This window comes from Acartia tonsa, chromosome 8 (genome assembly GCF_053477335.1).
Source record: "Acartia tonsa isolate MP-2025a chromosome 8, ASM5347733v1, whole genome shotgun sequence".
NCBI lineage: Eukaryota > Metazoa > Arthropoda > Copepoda > Calanoida > Acartiidae > Acartia > Acartia tonsa.
In genome coordinates, this window is record NC_137267.1 from 3,476,909 (window position 1) to 3,497,008 (window position 20,100).

A 20,100-nucleotide genomic window follows, 5' to 3' on the forward strand; every position below is an offset into this window, starting at 1 on the left:
CAGAACTGAATAATCAGAATATAAATGTACTAAAGTCGATCGAAACAAAATTGTACGTAGATCTGTTTGAAAAACTGCTTAAGTACAGGATATTGTTTAAGGACATACTTACATTGCTAGGACTTGATTATAGAGTTGCTTCGCTTATAACAATGTACTTTTTTATCCGAGGAATCAGTATTCCAAAAATCAGACCAATCGGATAATTTTATCACATAAAAATTTGTTGTTAAAAAGTTAAAAAGCAACATGTTTTTATAATGGACGTACGGACTTTCTGGTAACAATTATAGAAATAGTCGCTTTCTAACTCGTACCTAACTCCTATAGGAATCATCATGCAAAGTTTAAAATAGATAGTATAATTCTAACATGCCTAAATTAACGAAAAGAGCTATCCGTTATGGACGTATGGACGGACCGACCGATCCGAATTATAGAAAAGCTTCGCTTTTAAAAATATATGTATTAAGTTTGAAAATGAAAATTTGAACGTCTTATAGATACACAAAAATGAGAACTCTTATTGTATTGCTTTTCGTTGGCTTTATTCAGGCAAGTAAATTATTTTGAGCTGGATCTTTAAATCATTTCAATGGTGCGCTAAATCACCCCTGTGATTGGCTGAGATTCTGCGCGGGGTGATTTAGCGCACCATTGAAATGATTTAAAGATCCAGCTCTGGTGTGGTTTAGAATCCGATTTCTTTCCGCTTGATTAGAGCCAGTTCTAATCCATATTGAAAAATCATGTATGGTATTATATCAAGTTTTATACGAATATAAAGATGTACAATCATTATATTAAAACCAGTTTTGTTAGTCCATACCTACAGCATCTCGGAGCTAATAAAACTGCTTTAAATTGTATATCTTTATATCCGCGGAAAACTGTTTATAATTCGATGCATAACTATTCTGGTATGGCTTAGAATCCGATTAATTTCCGCTGGATTATAACCGGTTCTCATAAAGAGTTGACAAGTTTTTGTTTTTTTGACGGTTAAGATCTCGTTAACCACCGAATCATTGGGAAGCTTTATTTAGGTCCTTTGATGGTTTTATGCTATTTTCTGCCAACACAGAGTTCCCCGACGCCAGGTGCATAGCAGCTAGTAGCAATTATAGAAAAATGTAAAATAAAATATTTTGTAAATCAACTGTAATAGTTATTTTCGTATTTCGTATGGATGAGAACCGGTTCTTATCCACCGGATTCGAATGAATACGAGAAATATTATAAAATACACTACGGTGTATGTCTGTTTTATGAAGCTAGTAAAAGTGGCGTCACAGATTATGACAACAACAAAAATTAACCAATGAGAGGCCAGTATACACTGTGATTGACCAATGGTAAAATTTAAAGTGGCCTCTCATTGGTTAATTTTTTTGACGTTATAATCTGTGACGCCACTTTTACTAGCTTCCTGTTTTATCAGGGATGGAGAGGGCATTAGACATTATATTGATAGTTGGTACCCAAAGTTTTATAAATAAAATTAATTCTAACTAGGTTGGTTTCAACTAGCACTCTCCATGAAAAAATTCAATCTACCAATTAAGTACTTATTTTATCTATCAAAATTTAGGAAGAACACCAATTTATTGTCCATTGTCTTATCCCTTTTAATTCCTGGTTTTTAACAGTTGAATATTTAGGCTGATATCTTACCATCTCCTGTTGTCCTCATTCATGGAGGGGCAGGTATGACAGTTTTTATTTAGGTTGCTTACACACAAAGTGGCTGTTGAGCACTGGTGGGTTACCCCATTTTGTGAAAAAATAAAATAAATAAGGCGAGGGAATATTTTTTTTATTGCTATTCTTAACCAGTTTAGAAAAAACAGCGTATAGTGTCCAATAAAAAATGATGTAATGCAATACAAATGACCAATGATAGACCAGTATACAATTTACTGGCCTGTCATTGGTAATTTGTATTGTATAGTATTGTAATTTTTATTGGACACTATAATTCAACAGGGTACTTTGTGTGATAGCTTTTTTAAAATTTATTTTCTTTTCGCCTTGCACGACCTAATTAAAATTTTACGGCTGCGGCTAAGTGTTGGTCTCTATAATTCGCACGGCTGAATCTGGCTGCCGAGTCCTGAAAAAAGTTAATTTTTTTCAATATTCAATATTTAAAGCAAAAATGGCTGATTTTTCCTCCAAACTGAATGCAACTTCCGAAAAGCGGCTTGTCTATGTCTAAGTAATGGTAGCTGCAGTTAAAAGCGGCTTCTTTGAGCAGCGCGACTACATAAAGTTGTCGGGCCCTGATAGAATTTAAAGTTTTTAAATATTTCAAGGTTCCATCCCACTTGACCAACAAGAGTCTAAATACCAAGGTAAACATTTTCATTTGGTAGTTGTGGAAAAGTGAAGCTTTTCTATAATAATTATATGTCGTTCATTAGGTCATGTTAGACTCGTCCTATCGACTTTGACTTTTGCATGATGATTTCACAAACTACTTAAAAGTGTAGCACCTCTATAATCTGTACCAAACACATCTGGATGAGCTAGATATTTTGACATAAGAATTTACGTTATTTCCTATCATCTTGACATTTGAAGTGGAGATTCCTAGGACGTTTAAACACCATATACATAATAAAAAAAGTATGTCGGTATCAAAAACTTTTAGATTTAAATTTTTATTATTTTTATTTTATTTCTTTAATATTAAAGGTTCAGCCTCTCGAATTTGTCTGATTTGTTAGGCATCGCTTGTATGGATGTTGTCTTCTTTGTTTACTGTTGTAATAGTAAAAATTTAATTTTATATTTTAATACCCTTCCAATTTTGATATACCCTAATAGTTATTTATTGTAGACATCTTTCCGCGGATAAAAAATGAAAAATTATAAGATTAAAACCAGTTTTGTTAGCTCTGAGGGGCCGACAAATCTGGTATTAATCTTTATTTTATTTTCGTGGAAATCGTATGTAATACAATGTTATTCCAGAATTGTTTTTCCAGAATGGCTGAGAACTGGTTTTAATCCAGCGGATTTTAATTGGTTTCGAAGCCATACTGCAAATATATTCTGCTATCTATAAGCTTTGGACTTAATTCTTAATGTATGAATTTTTTAAAAATGTACAGGATATAAAAAACTAAAATTTTAAAATTTAATTATATATTGAATATTTAAAATCTATTCAGGCTGAATTTTATTGTATAAATTCAATTTGAAAATATTTTACATGTATTTTATTCAGTAGTATCACTTATATTGCTATTGAATCACCTTTACCGATCCCTCAAATTATCTATATTTTTTGTTTTGGTGTATAATAATCTTACCTGTGGTTTCCGAGATCATACTGGACATAAGAGTAAAACACTAGAGGGAGAAAAGGTTAAATAAATGAATCTCCTCATTGCAACCACCTTGTGCAACCCTTCTATTGGGTCATTGAAAATCAACCAATGGTGTCGCTTATATTAACACAGCCAAGTAGCAGAAGATAATTTAAAAGCAGACGAAAGAGGTAGGGAGGTAGTTGTCTGTATATACATCTATACTAAAGATCTGTTTACTGGACAATAGACATACATATACAGCCAGCAAACAAATGATGTGGAAAATTTCCGTTAAAAATTGTTAATTGTAACCTTAGGCTAGGTTAGGTTATATTAGGCACATAGTAGCTCAGCAGGGTTACGGCACTGCAGGTAAATTCCACACATGATTAGGCCCCACGCAGGGGATAGGCACAAAGATAAAAAAAACTTCCATCTTCCTACCCCCCCCCCCCCTCCTCCCTCAATTAGCTAAAAAGATAAATGGGGGATTCTGTGGTCGTTATGCATTATAAGGTAAAGCACCAGAGAGGGTTATTGAGAGTCTACTAGCTTCAATGGGGATTCTCAACTTTTATTCTTTACAAAGAGAGAGATGAACACAAAAGAAGTATTTGGTTGAAAATGTAGCTCATTTGTTATTAAAATATATCTCTCATTTCAAAAATTTTAATTGGGCTGTAAATTATAACTGGTACCCAAAGTTTTATAAACATGTTCTTGGCTCATTTGTTAGTACAAACGTTTTGATTAAAAATTAATCTACGGAAAAATCATCATCTTTGGGATTTACAACAATTTATCATCCATTGTCTCATCTCTTAAGCTCCCTGTTAAATCAAATATCTTATGCATTTTATTTATAAATCAAATGCACAAAAAAAAATGATTATAATTTTGAAAGCATATCCTATTACTATGTATTACAGTATTGATATTTAAGCAAATTCTGCCCCACGGAGCTAAAAATAAATGGTTTTAAGCATATCATTTTTCATTTTACTATTCGCGGAAAGCTGTCTATAATGCGATGCGATAAATAACTATTCTTGTTAGGCATGAAAACAGCTGTAAGAGCAGGATGGACTGCTCTGAAAAGGTGAGATTATTTTTAAGATAGAATAGCTTATTTTTTTATTTTGAAATTTGAATCTTTCCTACTATGTAAGTAGTTGATATATAATATTTTAGTCTAAATTGTACTTTGCATTATACAGCTACCCAAAGTTTTATAACCACGTTGTCTCATACGTTGACTAAAAACTTTTTATAAAAAATTGTGTGATTACAAACTATTAGAGCCCAAACATTTTGACCAATACTTTAAATCTACAGAAGGGGTAAACGGTAAGGATGTAAAGGAATTAGACAATGACATAAATTAATGTACATTCCCCATGATAATACACAAATTCATTCCTTATGTAGATTACTGGTTGAAACCTTTGTACACTCAACTTAATGAACAAACCAATCAGTCCCAAAAGTTGTAAAGCTACAAATAAGAAAACGTTGATATAAAACTTTTTGGACTTGTGTAAAAAACAGCCCTCCCTGGGTATAAGGTATAAATATTATAAATGATATTATTTAAAGTACTGGTGATGCAATGAATGCTGTGATTGCTGCTGTCAAAGTAATGGAAGACGACCCAGGAAATCAAGCTTGATTTTTAGATCACTTTATTTTTTTGTCAATTCATCAGTCTGTAACATTCTAGGAGGTACGTTTGTCATAAAAGTACATTTGTCATAAATGAAATTTGTCATAAAGGTACGTTTGTCATAAATTACTGGTACCCAAAGTCTTGTACAAAGTTTATGACAAATATACCTTTGTGACAAATGGTTTTATGACAAATGTAATTTATGACAAACGTACCTTAATAACAAATGTATTTTATGACAAACGTACCTTTATGACAAATGTACCTTTATGACAAACGAACCTTTATGACAAATGTACCTTTATGACAAATGTACCTTTATGACAAATGTAACTTTATGACAAACATACCTTTATGAAAAATGTTTTTATGACAAATGTTTTTAGGACAAGTATACCTTTTATGAAAATGTACCTTTATGACAAATGTTTTTATGACAAGTGTACATTTATGACAAATGTAATTATGACAAATGTAATTATGGCAAATATAATTATGACAAATATATTTATGACAAGTGTAGTTATGACAAGTGAATTTATGATAAAATTACTGAGCCCAACCAAGGTTTTTGTGAATCTAATTTTGATAAAGCTTGACTTTTGCATAGCATTTAACGCTGGTCGTGGATCTAAACTAAATATTCTGGGCAAGGTTGAAATGGATGCAGCTGTTATGGATGGAGTCACAATGGATGCAGGTTTATTTTTACTATTTACTTTTTTGGCCTCCTTCAATTCTTAACTTGACCAGTTCTTATATCTTTGACTAGCCGAGGAGGAAAGTTCACACACCGCCCTCTCATACTAATTTCAGTTTTTAAAACTAAAAATTAAAAAAAATTTTTTGCCTCTTTTTTTCTAGGGTCGATTTCTTTCAGGGTTGGGGGGGCTAGAGATACCATCACCCAAAATTAGTTATATACCTTTTCTAGATCTTTTTAGTTTATCAAGATATTTTACTATAGACTAAAAATGCTTACTACTTTATTTAATGGGATATAATTCTTCTACCATAAATATATTTAATATTACTACAGGAGGAGTAGCTAGTTTAACTGGTATTAAACATCCTATAGAAGCAGCAAGACTAGTTATGGATACCACTAGTCATGATTATATATAAATATATACAATATTACTATTGGAGGAGTAGCTAGTACAACTGGTATTAAACATCCTATAGAAGCAGCAAGATTAGTTATGGATACCACTAGTCATGATTATATATAAATATATTTAATATTACTATAGGAGGAGTAGCTAGTATAACTGGTATTAAACATCCTATAGAAGCAGCAAGATTAGTTATGGATACCACTAGTCATGATAATATATAAATATATTCAATATTACTATAGGAGGAGTAGCTAGTCCAACTGGTATTAAACAGCCTATAGAAGCAGCAAGATTAGTTATGGATACCACTAGTCATAATAATATATAAATATATTCAATATTACTATAGGAGGAGTAGCTAGTACAACTGGTATTAAACAGCCTATAGAAGCAGCAAGACTAGTTATGGATACCACTAATCATGATTATATTTAAATATATACAATATTACTACAGGAGGAGTAGCTAGTATAACTGGTATTAAACATCCTATAGAATCAGCAAGAGTAGTTATGTATACCTTTATTCATGATTATATATAAATATATTCAATATTACTATAGGAGGAGTAGCTAGTATAACTGGTATTAAACATCCTATAGAAGCAGCAAGACTAGTTATGGATAACACTAGCCATGTTCTACTAGTTGCTGAAGGTTCTTACAATTTTACTACAAGGTAAAAACAGATTTATTTGTGATGCAAAATAGTTTTTTTTTACTTAAATAATATCCTATTTAAATAGAAGTAATTTTTTTGTCTGGAGCTTAAGATTTTGATAACTACTGAACTAATTAAGTTAACCTTTTTAGGGAAGTCTTACAAAGGTTCTGGGATGGGTTTGGGGACTGGGCCTTTGAAACTTGATCCTCTAGAAGCTAGGACGCTAATCATTATATAAAATAGTACATTTTTTTGGTATGTAGCTTAGAATAAAGATAACTACTGAACCGTTGAGTTCTCCATTTTATGGAGGCTTCTAATAGGTCCCTGGATGGTTTTAGTTTATTTAATTCTCAAATATAATTTTGGCTATAAGCTCTTTTCCTACTTTCCTTACTCCTACGAATACAAAATTTATAAAGCAGTTATAAAATATATATTAGTTTGTTCTTTTATACTGACATCAATTTTATTCATAAAGAAGAGTTCTTAAAATTGGTAACTTAAATATATATATTTTTATGACTCAAAACGACGAAGCTCAATCTGTACCACTTTTGCACCACTTTTGATTTCTATTGGAATTGTTCACTTCTACAAGAGATTGAATGCTAATTTTGAGTATTTTTTAATTGAAATACTTTTCGGAATGATAAAGATTTCTAACTAAATGGTTATAAATATTTATTTGCAGAAGGGGAATCGAATTGGCAGATGATGATTGGCTCATAACTGACAGAAGTAGAGAACTCCTGGAGGAATATCTCAAGTAAGATTGGGCTCGGCAGCAGCGCATCAGCCGCAAATAAGCCTCAATTTTAAACACTCTTGTGTGTAAAAATGAAATTTTAAAAGATTGAATGTCTGTTTAGGAACAGGTTTATTCATCCAACTAAATTTTAAAGTTTTACAATGAAGATTTCACTGAGGCATACACGCGGCTTAAGCGCGGGTGCCGAGCCCTAGTTTAAATCAAATGTTTATTACTAGTATGCCTTCGAATTCGATAAATATCAGGTGGATTAGAACAGGTTTTCAGCCATACTAAAAAAATATTGTATAGCTTCGTATAATACGATATGATTAATAACTATTCTTATATTATTCTTTTCATACTGTAATTGATAAATTTTGTTTGTTTTGTTTATTATAAAATCATTTCATACGGCTTTTTTCACAATTTTTAATGCATTTTTGATTTTCTCTTTTTCTTTTCTAGGGAACACAATATTACACATTTAGGTATGTTAATTTAAATAATTTTTTTGAATATTATTTTAATAAAGATAATTTAAACTGTTTCATGCTTGACTAGGGGCTGCGCCAATAGAATCGAGGGACTAAAAGTTGATTAAAACCACCCCAAAATCTTTAATTTGAAAATAAAACCATGTCTAAAACCATCACATGACCTATGTGAAGCTTACCTGAAATAGAGAACCCAATTGGTTATTGAGATCTGAAGCTTCAAACAAAAAACCCTTACTACTTTATACTAGGATTACTAGTGGGTATGCTCCTAGAGGCCTCTAGTGGCACTTTAAATGTTTTTTTTGTTCAAGTCTCTACGATACATCTTTGTGTTGCATTCAAGTCTTTTAAATATTAAATTTTTTAAAAAAAATTTTATTTCTCTTGGGAGGGTGGTGGTATCCTCCCCCCAAATAGTTATAAACCGTTCCGGGACCTATGAGAAGCTACCCTGTTAAGGAGAACCAGCTCGCGGTTATCGAGATCCTTCGGTACAGACAGACACACACACAGACAAACACACATCCTGTTACTTTACTATAAGGATTATTCCCACTAATTGTTGAGATTGATAAATAATGGACAAATTGATTACAAATTCTTGTATATAAAGAAGCCAGGTTTGGCTTACCAGGGTGCTTTGTTTGGTATCACAATCAATTTATTATTTCTTGGAGGTTGCGCCAGATTTTCATGTACTTTAATGAAGTGACAATCACAGCTGGCTAAAATATTGGTATCCCCCTGTCCACCCCAGTTACCATATCACCAATCCCCCTGGTGGATGGATGAAAGAACTTGTATAATGAATGAGGTCCATATTATCAACCTAAATTGACGTCAAATTTTCCCTTGTCAATATAGCCATGTATATATTTTATATCCATTGGTAACGCCCTTGATACGTGTTAGATCCTGAGTCCTTGATGTGTTGGGAACATGTTGGTCATGCCGGAGGTCATGGCACTGTGGGGGCCGTTGTCTTTGATGGTAATGGTAATCTAGCCGCAGGTATGATCATTTGAAAACAAGGACAATGGTATTTATAAGTAGCACAGCTTTAAAAGCTAACAATAGCGTTGATAGGAAGTAAGGTGAACTATTATTTTTAAAAGATTATGTTAATAGAGTTAAAAAATATATATTAGAACACTTTAATAACCACAAAACTTTGTGAGGTAATTACATACAGCTGGACAAACAGACGGACATACTCTAGTTTTATGGAATAATTGTTACTAAACAGAATTTTATTTTTTGCAGCGAAGCTAAACTTAAACTAATGTGTATCTAAACGTCCATCTAACTGATTAGCTCGTTGTGCAACCTTTGAATTAAGTTACATAGAAAATTTCCGCGCAGTTTACAGTATATATCGAATTTATATATTTAACACACATTATAGGAACAATACGACCATTTAATTGGTTAGAAAGTGTACACATAATTTTATAATTGCTCCAAAAAATAAATCATCTTAAACTAGTCAGATTTCATAGGATAAAGCTTAGTTTGAGAAAATTATACATATAAAATTCAGCAGCTCGTATGGAAATGTATGTGAGACTTAATACAAGTAAAAATCTTCGTGTTTTAAAAATTTCTTTTTAAGTTGGCCGGTTTATTGTGTATGATTGACCTTCTAGGGTAATATATCTATTCAAACTACCATTTCAAGATTATAGATAAAATAGCCTAAAACCACCACAGGACCAGTAGGTATATTCCCTGAAGAGTAGAATCCGATCCGTTTAGTGGTTACTAATATCTTAAGGGAAAGACAGACGGACGGACGGACAGACAGACATCGTTCTACTTTGTATTATAGATTATCATTTATGCACAATAAATAATTTCAGTTGCTTAATCCGAACGATAAATATAAATTAAGTTTACTAAAAGCTTATCATCAAATTCACTTTACTATATATTAGTACTAGCGGCTTCGCCCCTAGCCTCTAGGGGCTTTGCCCCAAGAGGTAATTAAAAAAATAAGGTAGTACATGTGGTGGATCTTCATCTTCATCATATTATAATTATACATCAAAAAAAAAAAAAATTTGGATCCTCATCTTCTTCAAACTGTATATCAATTATACATAAAAAAAAAATTTGGATCCTCATCTTCTTCAAACTGTATATCATCAACAAAAAAAAATGGGGGGTTTTTTTTTTGTTTTTGGGGGGGTTGGGGTTGTCCCACCCCCCAAGAAAATAGCTTAAAACCACCACAGGACCAATAGGTAGATACCCTGAAGAGTAGAATCCGATCGGTTCAGTGGTTACCAAGATCTTAAGGGACGGACGGACAGACAGACGGACAGACGGTCAGACGGACAGACGGACAGACAGACATCGTTCTACTTTGTGTTATAGATGAAGAAAATTGGAATTTTATAGTTAAATTTTAATCCAATTTTTGAAAGGTTAAAAACCATTTTTGTTGTTGTCAGAATGAAAGTACTTAAAGGCTTTGTAGCAGCCAAATTACTATTAAATGGGTAAAATACGAATTATAACAATTATAAATTCTAAAAGCCAGTAAAAATTAATCCCAAAAGAATATGTTAAACTCTGAAGAATGCAAAAAATATTTATGTGCAGATTTTTTTTTACTTTAATTGACATAATTGAGTAAAGTGTGTCTAAGTTGATGAGACCGACACTTATTGAAATAAGAAGAGTAGTTTATGTACGTGACTCAAATACAATATAAAATTTTTACTTGGAAAGTACAGAATTGCATATTTTTGCAAAGTATTTAGGTTTGCCCAATATACAGGGTGTTTCAAGAGAAATGTTATTATTAAAAACTTAATTATGCATAAAAAAAAACAATTATAAAATGCTTTACATATTTGGAAAACCTGTTTTGGGACATTTAATTTTTAAATATTTAAAAATGATTTTTTCATCAATTTATGCCTCTAAAAACCGGTTTTCCAAGGCCCTATTTAAGAAGATTTATGGATTTAAAGGTTGTGCAAAAAATGCAGACTTGATTGGTTCTTATGTATTTAAAAAAACTAGGACTTATGACGATTATGAAGGTATGCATATTATTTTTCTACTGTTAACACCAGCCGCGCAATTTGAATTTAAAAAACGTGCACATTTTTTGCACAACATTTAAATCCATAAATCTTCTGAAATAAGGCCTTTGGAAAAAACAGTTTTTAAGGCATAATTTGTTGAAATAATCATTTTTAGATATTTGAAATATAAATGTTCCATAACAGGTTTACCAAATATAAAAAAAACATTTTGTATATATTTTCTTTGTATAATTGTTTTTTTTTCTTTGTATAATTAAGTTTTTAAAAATAACATTTCTCTTGAAACACCTTGTAGGTATGTATAAAGAAAAATGAGAGATTAAAAACTACTTAATTTAGTTTATATGTACCTATCAATTACCTTAAATCGGCGAGAATGCTGTCCTTGATACTCTAACTTCCGGGCTATTAAAATCGCGCACCTGACACAAAAGCAGTAGAAATCAGCTTTAATGTTTTTAGTTATGACAAGGTGTTAAACCGAGATTCGAACCTATCACATCCCCGACGACGAGCATGTATATGTAGCATCTTTCTACGATGTTAGACCCCCCCTCCACTTTTGTTTTTTTTTAACAGCAAAGCTTATCTATAATAAGGAACGGTCCATCCGTCCGTAAATTTATTTTTTTGTTTTTGTTAAAAATATTTCTTTACGATATAGAAACATTCTAAAGCAATAAACAAACAAACGAAAAACTCTCACCTCCTTATCATTTCAAAATAGAAGGGGGGGGGGGGGAATTAAGGGAATTATCTGTGCTCGACAAGGCACTTTGAGGGGCAGACCCCTGAGTATCTTATATTCTTACGTTTTTTTTAGGTACAAGTACTGGGGGTATTACTGGCAAGCTACCAGGTACAATTTATAAGATTAAACCAGCGTATACCAATAACGAAATTATTATTTTCTAAATCACGACACCTACACATGATTTTTAGCTGTCGCTGGGGGGCAATACATAATAGAATTGACGACTTTTTTATCTGCCCCCCAAATATTATTATAGATTTATTTCTCTTGTTGGCTATACCTACTTTATTTCTTAGTTTAAACATTTTAAGAATATTCAGATAAATTATTTTATTTCATTCTCAATCATTTATTGAATTAGAAAAAATCTAATATGTAAAAAAACCTTTTAAATATTTGTTAGGAAGAGTTGGTGATAGTCCTCTAGTTGGTCATGGTGTGTTTGCTGACAATGAAAGTGCTGCCATTTCATGCACAGGGACAGGTCAGTTGTATACAACAAATACAAATGTGGGAGGGGACATTATTGGGCTATTTATCACACTGGTCCCCAAAGTTTTATAACTACATTTATTATTCTCGGATCAACAATTTGGTGGACTTTTCTTGGTGAGTGTCCAAACATTTCATTCACTTTAATTAATTGTAATCAACAGAAGTGCTTATTTTGTGTTTTATCATTGGAGATGTACATCAATTTATTGACCATTGTCTTATCCCTTTAGATCCCTGCCAAATACCCAAGAACACATTTTAATTTTAATCTATCATTTTCTCAAAATTATATCTTTAAGGCATAATTTGTTGAAAGTCAAGAAAACATTTTCAAATAAAGAAGCAACTTTGATTGGCAGAGATATTTGGTGCTTTCCGCAAAGTATATAGCGAGCACTGACCCACCTCTCCACCCATTATAAGAAATATAAATGAAGGGGAAGATTATCCTCAATGCACAACCCTTGCGGGACCCCCTAAAACAGCGGGGCCTGTACCTGCGTAGCATTAAATCCAGCAGGGCTATAATGTACCCAATTTGACCTAGACTAACTTCATCTAAAGTAAAAAACAAACGAAGTTACTCTATATTTCTGTTTGTCGGTCCATCAGTATTTTTTTGGCTGCGTTTTAAGTTAGAATGCTGATTTTATTTTTTTGGTAAATATATCCCTTTCCAAAAAGCTTTCGGTTTATAAAAATGTTTTTTTTTTGACAGTTTTGATTTTTTATTATTTTTCTATATACTATTCTTATCTCCATCTTTTTTCTCTCCCTCTTTTTTTAGACTAAAGAACGTTTGCTCTTTAATTTACTTTTTATTATTCTTTGCTACTTAAGTTATTTTAATGATTATTTTGCATCAATATTTACAGTTTTCTAATTCTTCTATATTTTCTTAAATCTACCAACTTCCTGTTTGTCTAAGCTACTATCAAATTCTTTAATATTTATTATCATAATTATCCTTATTTAAACTTAAAGCTGTGACTCTATATTTTAGTTGTCTGCAGATGAAGCACTTGAATACATGAAGCATAGGGTTGGAGGGAATGGAGGTGCAATTGTTCTGGACTATCAAGGGAATATTGGTATACAATGGAACAGGTAATAATGGAGGTCTCATTGTAGAAATATTATAGATGGAGCCTAGGTAATGGAGGTGTTATAGTTCTTATTTATCAAGGAAATATTGGTATACAGTAGAACTATAATAGTTGGAGGTAATGGAGGTGCTATAGTTCTTGATTATCAAGGAAATAATGGTATAAAGTGGAACTATAATAGTTGGAGGTAATATAGGTGCTATATTTCTTGATTATCAAGGAATATATACAGTGGAAGTATAATAGTTGGAGGTAATGGAGGTGCTATAATTCTTGATTATTAAGTAAATATTGGTTACAATAGAACTATAATAGTTAGAAGTAAAGGAGTTGCTATAGTTCTTGATTATTAAGGAAATATTGGTATACAATGAAACTTTAATGGTTGGAGGTAATGGAGGGACTATAATTCTTGATTATCAAGAAAATATTGGTATACAGTGGAACTATAATTGCTGTAGGTAATGTAGGTATAGTTCTTGATAAACAAGGAAATATTGGTATACAGTGCAGTGTAGCTATTATAATTGGAGGTAATGGAGGTGTTATATATCTTGATTATCAAGGAAATATTGGTATACAGTAGAACTACAGAAATAGTTGGAGGTTATGGATGTGCTATAGTTCTTGATTATCAAGGAAATATTCGTAAACAGTGGTACTATAATAGTTGGAGGTAATGATGGTGCTATAATTTTTGATTATCAAGTAAATATTGATTACTATAGAACTATAATAGTTGGAGGTTATATAGGTGCTATATTTCTTGGTTATCAAGGAATATATACAATGGAAGTATAATAGTTGAAGGTAATGGAGGTGCTATAATTCTTAATTATCAAGTAAATATTGGTTACAATAGAACTATAATAGTTGGAGGTAATGGAGGTGCTATAGTTCTTGATTATCAAGGAAATATTGGTATACAATGAAACTTTAATTGTTGGAGGTAATGGAGGGCTATAATTCTTGATTTTCAAGAAAATATTGGTATACACTGGAACTATAATTGTTGTAGGTAATGAAGGTATAGTTCTTGATAAAAAAGGAAATATTGGAATACAGGGAATTATAATAGTTGGAGGTAATAGAGGTATAGTTCTTGATAATCAAGGAAATATTTTGAAATATTATTTATTGTACATTTCGTTCTAAATTTTCTTTTAAAATATCAAATATAGGGGGGAAAATCGTTATAACTTGAGTAAAATTGTATGTTACTTTAAATTACTTCACATTAATAAAATGAGAAAACACATTTTGTTTGTCTGTGATGTTATTCTTTTTCTAAAACAGAGCAACATACGGCCATATCCTGGATATCATGAGGAAAATATCAAAATGAAATTATCAAAAGCAAAGCTTTTCTATTATTAGGGTTGGTCCGCCCGTACGTCAGTCTGTATCGTTAATTTAGGCATGTTAGAATTGTCCTTTCGATTTTAAACTTAGCATTATGATTCCTGTAGATTTGGAAAGCGTAGCAAATCTACGATCATTACCAGGATGTCCGTACGTCCATTTAAAACATGTTGATTTTAACTTTAAAAAAAAAAGAATTATGAGTTACAATCATCTTATTGATCTCATTTTTGATATACTGAGTCCTATTACAACAAGATGTAATATTGTAAGCGAAGAACCTATATAATTAAGTCCTAAAAATGTAAGTATGCCCTTAAACAGTTATCTGTATTAAAGCAGCTTTGCAACAAATTTACAATATACATTTGTATCATGCTTATTCAGTTCTGACATTCTACAAGTGTCAATTTTCGTTTGTTCATTTGTATCAGAGCTTTGTTTTTATGAATGTTGTCATTCTAGTTTGTAATGTAAAAGCATTAATATCTAAATTTTTCAGTGAAATGATGGCTTGGGCCTATGCAAAGGTATTAAAGAATTCTTTCATATCATCATAGCATTGATCATAAAACAAAATTTTAATCAAGATCATTAAGGATAAGAGTTAAGATGTATTTATGGATCAATCAAACTTTCTGAACTGGCCTAGATAGAGGGGTTTTCTTAGACTTTAACTAAGATGTATGCCCAGTTCACAAATAACTTTTAAATGTCGACCGATTTTTTCTGTAGGTCAACCTAAACAAGTACAACCCACAAATACTTTTATAAAACCGGTCAACCTACAGCTTGTTTAGGTCGACCTAAAATTTTCAGAGGTCGACCTTTGTCTTTTGTGAACTGGGCTATAATGTAATGTGTAAGGAAACCTCAACTTTTAGGATAATTTTAAAAGGGTTTGTCCCTTTAAATTTGGCTCATACGTCGGTTTCCCTCAATTGCCTAATAAATTGAAAAAAAGGGCGAGGTTGATTTTTGCTTTTTTGTGTATTACTTCAGGTTAGGTTAGTTTAGGTTATATTAGGTAGTGGGTAGCCCCGCAAGGTTAAAAACTAATGATAATCGTTAAATATTGTTAGATTTTTAATCTTATATGTATAATTTTCTGTAGATGTACATTCCTTTAATTTCATTTAACTATCATTAATTAAAACAGAGAACAATATGAAAGAATTCTATAATGAAATAGGATGATATGATTCATTATGGTATTAACAGAGGAGAAGATTTTATTGAGCCTATTCAAAGGAATTGGTGAACAATATTTGAATGGAATTTAATTTAATTGTGAAATTTATTAATATTATATATGTTGATACAGCTTAAAGAAAATAAATATATTTTTTGAAGCACATTCCCAGTTTATACCAACAACGATATTAATCAAGAAACCTTTACGTTATATTCAGCTGTTGTTGGGGGGAAATGCATAGTAAAATTGACGACCTTTTTATCTGCCCCCCAAATATTGTTTTAGATTCATTTTGCTTGTCGGCTGTACCTTAATCCTGATCTAAACAAAAAAGATGTCTAAGAATATCTACAATCATAAATGTATACCTCTTAAAGCCCTTGGAAGCGGACTTTTAAACAAAATACCAGCAAAACACGGGGATACTATCCTTATAATAAAGAAACAGGATGTCTGTTCGTCTGTACCAAAGGATCTTGCTAACCTTCGGTACAAACAGACAGACAGAAAATCATTATGTTACTTTATTATAAGGATTACTAACGGCTGCGCCCCTAGCATCTAGGGGCTTTTTTATTCAAAGGGTAAACGATGCACCTTTCCATCGCGATGGAAAGAAAAAGCATAAAACTATCCAAGGACCTATGTCAAGCTTACCCTAAATAATATTGCTTGATCGTTTCAGTATTTAATGAAAAACCTTTACTACTTTATAAAAAGATCATTTTCTTCCATTGGCAAAGAATGTGTCTAGTTAAAGGGTTCACAGTGGGATCTTTTGACAAAAATCGGGACATCCAAAAATAGAAATCGACTTTTATCTTTCCTTGGACCTAATAATGGCTGTAAGTAGACAGCTTGAAAAGGATTTTTGTGATAAATATTGATTTTCGGCGGATTTATGCCATTTTTTAAAAATGTAGTGAAAAACTTCTTGTCGATTTTCATGATCTTCCAGATTTTTTTACCCAATTTTGTAAATGCATAAAAAAATACATTTATGTTCATCTTATGAAAATAATTTTTTACTTAAATCTGACAATGAAATAACCTAAAACCATCACATTATCTATATGAATCTTACCTAAAAAAGGAGAACCCAATCATTTCAGTATGTATTGAGATCTTAAGCTTCAGACAATGATTTCTAATTCTTTAAATAATAGGATGATAGAAAACATGAATTCTATTTGTTACTGTCAACGAATATAATTTTAGCTTCAAAACAAGAAAGCAATCAAATTGTTTATTAATACATCCTTTAAATTGTCCACCTTAAAAAACAGTCGTACAAACATTAGAGTAAAACACTAGAGGATGAAAGGGTTAAATAACTGTATCTCCCCTTCGCAACCACCTTGTGCAACCTTTCTATTGGGTCATTGAAAATCAACCAATAGTGCCTCTTGTATTAACACGGACAAGTAGCAGAAAATAATTTAGAAGCAGACGAAAGAGGCCTTTGAGAAAGGAAGGGAGTTAGTGTCTGTATATACACTCTATACTATAGATATGTTGTACAAACTACAAAGTGTATAAATGCTGTACAATAAATAATAGTAAACTGAATAATAAAAGTACACACAAATACAGAATAAGATAATTTATCTTTTTAACTAAGTATGCTGTGTTATCCTATGTACACATATGCATATCAAGGAGGGAGAGGACATTGGGCTAGTTATTACACTAGTCCCCAAAGTTTTATGATACCATTTTCTTATTCGTTGATATCATAACTTTGAGTGTTGTTATTAAATTTTGATTGAGTCAAAATGTTTAACCACTAATTAAAATCTACAGAAGGGTAATTTTGTGTATTATTATTTGTGATGTACATCAATTTATCGGCTATTGTTTTATCCCTGTAGATATCTGTACATTGCTTATACAGAAACAGGTGTAAGGATTCAGAAAAAAAACATTTAGACTTATAAAAATGGACATGTTGAACATTACTTGAGACACCTTGTAAACATGATAGAAACTATATTAATTTTTATTTGGGACACCCTGTATACACTAGAAACTATAATAAACATTATATGGGACATCATGTATTCACGGTACAAATTTTTTTAATCTTTATTTGGGACACCCTGCATAAATGGTAAACTCTTAATTAACCATTATTTGGTACACTCTGCATACACGGTATAGAATACATATATATAAAACATTATTTGGGACACCCTGTAAACTTCTTAAAACTGAATTAAACATTAGTTTGAACATCCTGTATACATTGTACAAACAATATTAATCATTATTTGGGACACCCTGTATACATGGTAATACTTTTATTAATCAATTATTTAAGACACCCTGTATACATGGGAGAAACTATATTAATTATTATTTGTTACACCCCGTATAAATGACAGAAACTTTATCAATCTTTATTTGGGACACTCTGCATACATGGTGTAGAATATATCAAACATTTTTTGGGACACCTTGTATAAATGGTTGAAACTAAATTAAACATTATTTTAAACATCCTGTATATAATGTAGAAACAGTATTATTAAATAAAACATTATTTTAGACACCCTGTATACATTGTAGAAACTATATTGAACATACAGATGCAAAATTAACATTAATGATCCGACTGTGAAGGGTAGATATATGTTTAGATAAATGTAGCTCATGCAATAAACACAAAAAAATTATCTCTGTAGTACAGGTAATTTTATGATTCGCTACCAGACAAATGACTGTAATAGTCAAGGGTAAAATAAAGGGATATATCTATAATACAATCCTTAAAATAAAGTAACAGGTTATTGTATGTCTTTGTGTGTGTGTACCAAGGGACCTTGATAACCACTGGACCTATATGGTGCTCCGTTACATGGTAGCTTCTACTAGGTCCAGGTAAGGTTTATAACTATTTTAAAGGAGGGTACCACCACCATCCCAAGAGAAATCACCCCTAGAAAATAAAACACCCCCAATTTTTTTTTAAAACTGTAATTGAAAGAGGGGGTTTGACTCCCCCCCTCCCCCCGAATTCAAGGGCCCCAAGATGCCTCTAGGGGCGTATCCGATGCTTGTTTGTAATAAAGTAACAGGATCTCTTTCTGTGTGTACCAAAGGATTTCGCCAACAGCTGAACCGATATGGTTCTCGTTTACAGTGTAACCTCTCATTGGTCCTGGGAAGGTTTAAAACTATTTTTAACCTAGTGTGTTTTTACATAAATTAGTTAATATTTTTTTCTCTATCCAAAATTCGATGCTAAATTTAAATATCTCAAGTGAAAAACGAAATGCATGATGTACTTCTGGTTAAATTATTTATAGTTATTTCTCGCATCGTATTATAAACAGCTTTCCGTGGATTTAGAATGTACAATTATAAGAATAAAACCATTTTTTTTAGCCCCGAGGTGCTGAAGGCGAGGGCTAAAAAAAACCTGGTTTTAATCTTATGATTGTGCATTTTTATATTCGTAGAAAGCTGAATATAATACGATGCTAGACATAGTTTTTTCGTATGGATGAGAACCGGTTCCTATCCACCGGATTCGAATGAATACGAGAAAATATTTTCTAAATTGTTTCTCAGAATGAAAAAAACATTCTTTAGTTTCCATTTAAAAAAAAAAACTTTTTTTAAATGGTGTATTTTTTAAAACCTCTTGGGACAGTTATTAAAAACCGAGCGCCTGACTTTTATAGCTAGCGGGACAAAATGGCTTAAAAATCAGCCATGTGACGTCATAAAAATGAGGGATATGAGACTATAAGTAAGAAAGAAAACCCCTTAAAAAGAGATGGATAATCCCTCATTTTTATGCCGTCACATGGCTTATTTTGTCCCCCTTCTTTTATAGTAGTTGCCAAGTTGCAAACAAATACAATTATCGAACGACTTCAGTCTGGAAGTCCTAAATTTACATGGTAATAAGTTGCGCCTTTAATAGGATAAGGCATCTCCCCCCCCCCCCCCTCCCCCTCGTGATTATTATGTTACATATCTGACAACTTTTTATGACGTGAGTTGGGCTAAGATTTGTTTAAAAAATTAAATCAGACCAATTTTCAAAATCGTGAGTCCATTAGAAATTTAAAAAGTAAGTAGGTAGAAAATTTTATCATTTTTTCCATTT

The 20,100-nt window shown here is 31.7% G+C and overlaps 3 protein-coding genes across 3 annotated transcripts; all 3 read left to right on the plus strand.

Moving 5' to 3' along the window:
• Nucleotides 1-454: 454 nt before the first annotated feature.
• On the plus strand, nt 455-4,543 carry LOC145325356 (putative isoaspartyl peptidase/L-asparaginase GA20639). Its single transcript, XM_080168357.1, has 4 exons — nt 455-555; nt 1,662-1,707; nt 2,316-2,354; nt 4,374-4,543. The coding sequence occupies exons 1-4, from the start codon at nt 514-516 to the stop codon at nt 4,418-4,420; spliced, it is 174 nt and encodes a 57-aa protein (XP_080024483.1). The 5' UTR covers nt 455-513; the 3' UTR covers nt 4,421-4,543.
• A 369-nt stretch (nt 4,544-4,912) lies between these two features.
• LOC145325826 (isoaspartyl peptidase/L-asparaginase-like) lies at nt 4,913-12,404 on the plus strand. Its single transcript, XM_080168794.1, has 8 exons — nt 4,913-4,970; nt 5,592-5,683; nt 6,665-6,779; nt 7,459-7,533; nt 7,984-8,006; nt 8,928-9,026; nt 11,895-11,930; nt 12,229-12,404. Exons 1-8 carry the CDS (start codon nt 4,927-4,929, stop codon nt 12,387-12,389), a joined length of 645 nt encoding a protein of 214 aa, XP_080024920.1. The 5' UTR covers nt 4,913-4,926; the 3' UTR covers nt 12,390-12,404.
• An 898-nt stretch (nt 12,405-13,302) lies between these two features.
• On the plus strand, nt 13,303-16,135 carry LOC145325827 (putative isoaspartyl peptidase/L-asparaginase GA20639). Its single transcript, XM_080168795.1, has 3 exons — nt 13,303-13,427; nt 15,291-15,318; nt 15,981-16,135. The coding sequence occupies exons 1-3, from the start codon at nt 13,351-13,353 to the stop codon at nt 16,047-16,049; spliced, it is 174 nt and encodes a 57-aa protein (XP_080024921.1). The 5' UTR covers nt 13,303-13,350; the 3' UTR covers nt 16,050-16,135.
• The last annotated feature ends 3,965 nt before the right edge of the window (nt 16,136-20,100 follow it).

Excerpts from the sequence above, each read along its gene's own strand:
- LOC145325826 (XM_080168794.1), top strand. The coding sequence starts at position 4,927 with ATGAATGCTGTGATTGCTGCTGTCAAAGTAATGGAAGACGACCC. Across the intron at positions 7,534-7,983 it reads CTCCTGGAGGAATATCTCAA|GGAACACAATATTACACATT; the intron begins GTAAGATTGGGC and ends TTTCTTTTCTAG. Across the intron at positions 11,931-12,228 it reads TATTACTGGCAAGCTACCAG|GAAGAGTTGGTGATAGTCCT; the intron begins GTACAATTTATA and ends AATATTTGTTAG.
- LOC145325356 (XM_080168357.1), top strand. The coding sequence starts at position 514 with ATGAGAACTCTTATTGTATTGCTTTTCGTTGGCTTTATTCAG. Across the intron at positions 556-1,661 it reads TTTTCGTTGGCTTTATTCAG|GCTGATATCTTACCATCTCC; the intron begins GCAAGTAAATTA and ends TTGAATATTTAG. Across the intron at positions 1,708-2,315 it reads CCTCATTCATGGAGGGGCAG|GTTCCATCCCACTTGACCAA; the intron begins GTATGACAGTTT and ends AAATATTTCAAG.
- LOC145325827 (XM_080168795.1), top strand. The coding sequence starts at position 13,351 with ATGAAGCATAGGGTTGGAGGGAATGGAGGTGCAATTGTTCTGGACTAT. Across the intron at positions 13,428-15,290 it reads ATTGGTATACAATGGAACAG|TGAAATGATGGCTTGGGCCT; the intron begins GTAATAATGGAG and ends TAAATTTTTCAG. Across the intron at positions 15,319-15,980 it reads TGGCTTGGGCCTATGCAAAG|GATGATATGATTCATTATGG; the intron begins GTATTAAAGAAT and ends ATAATGAAATAG.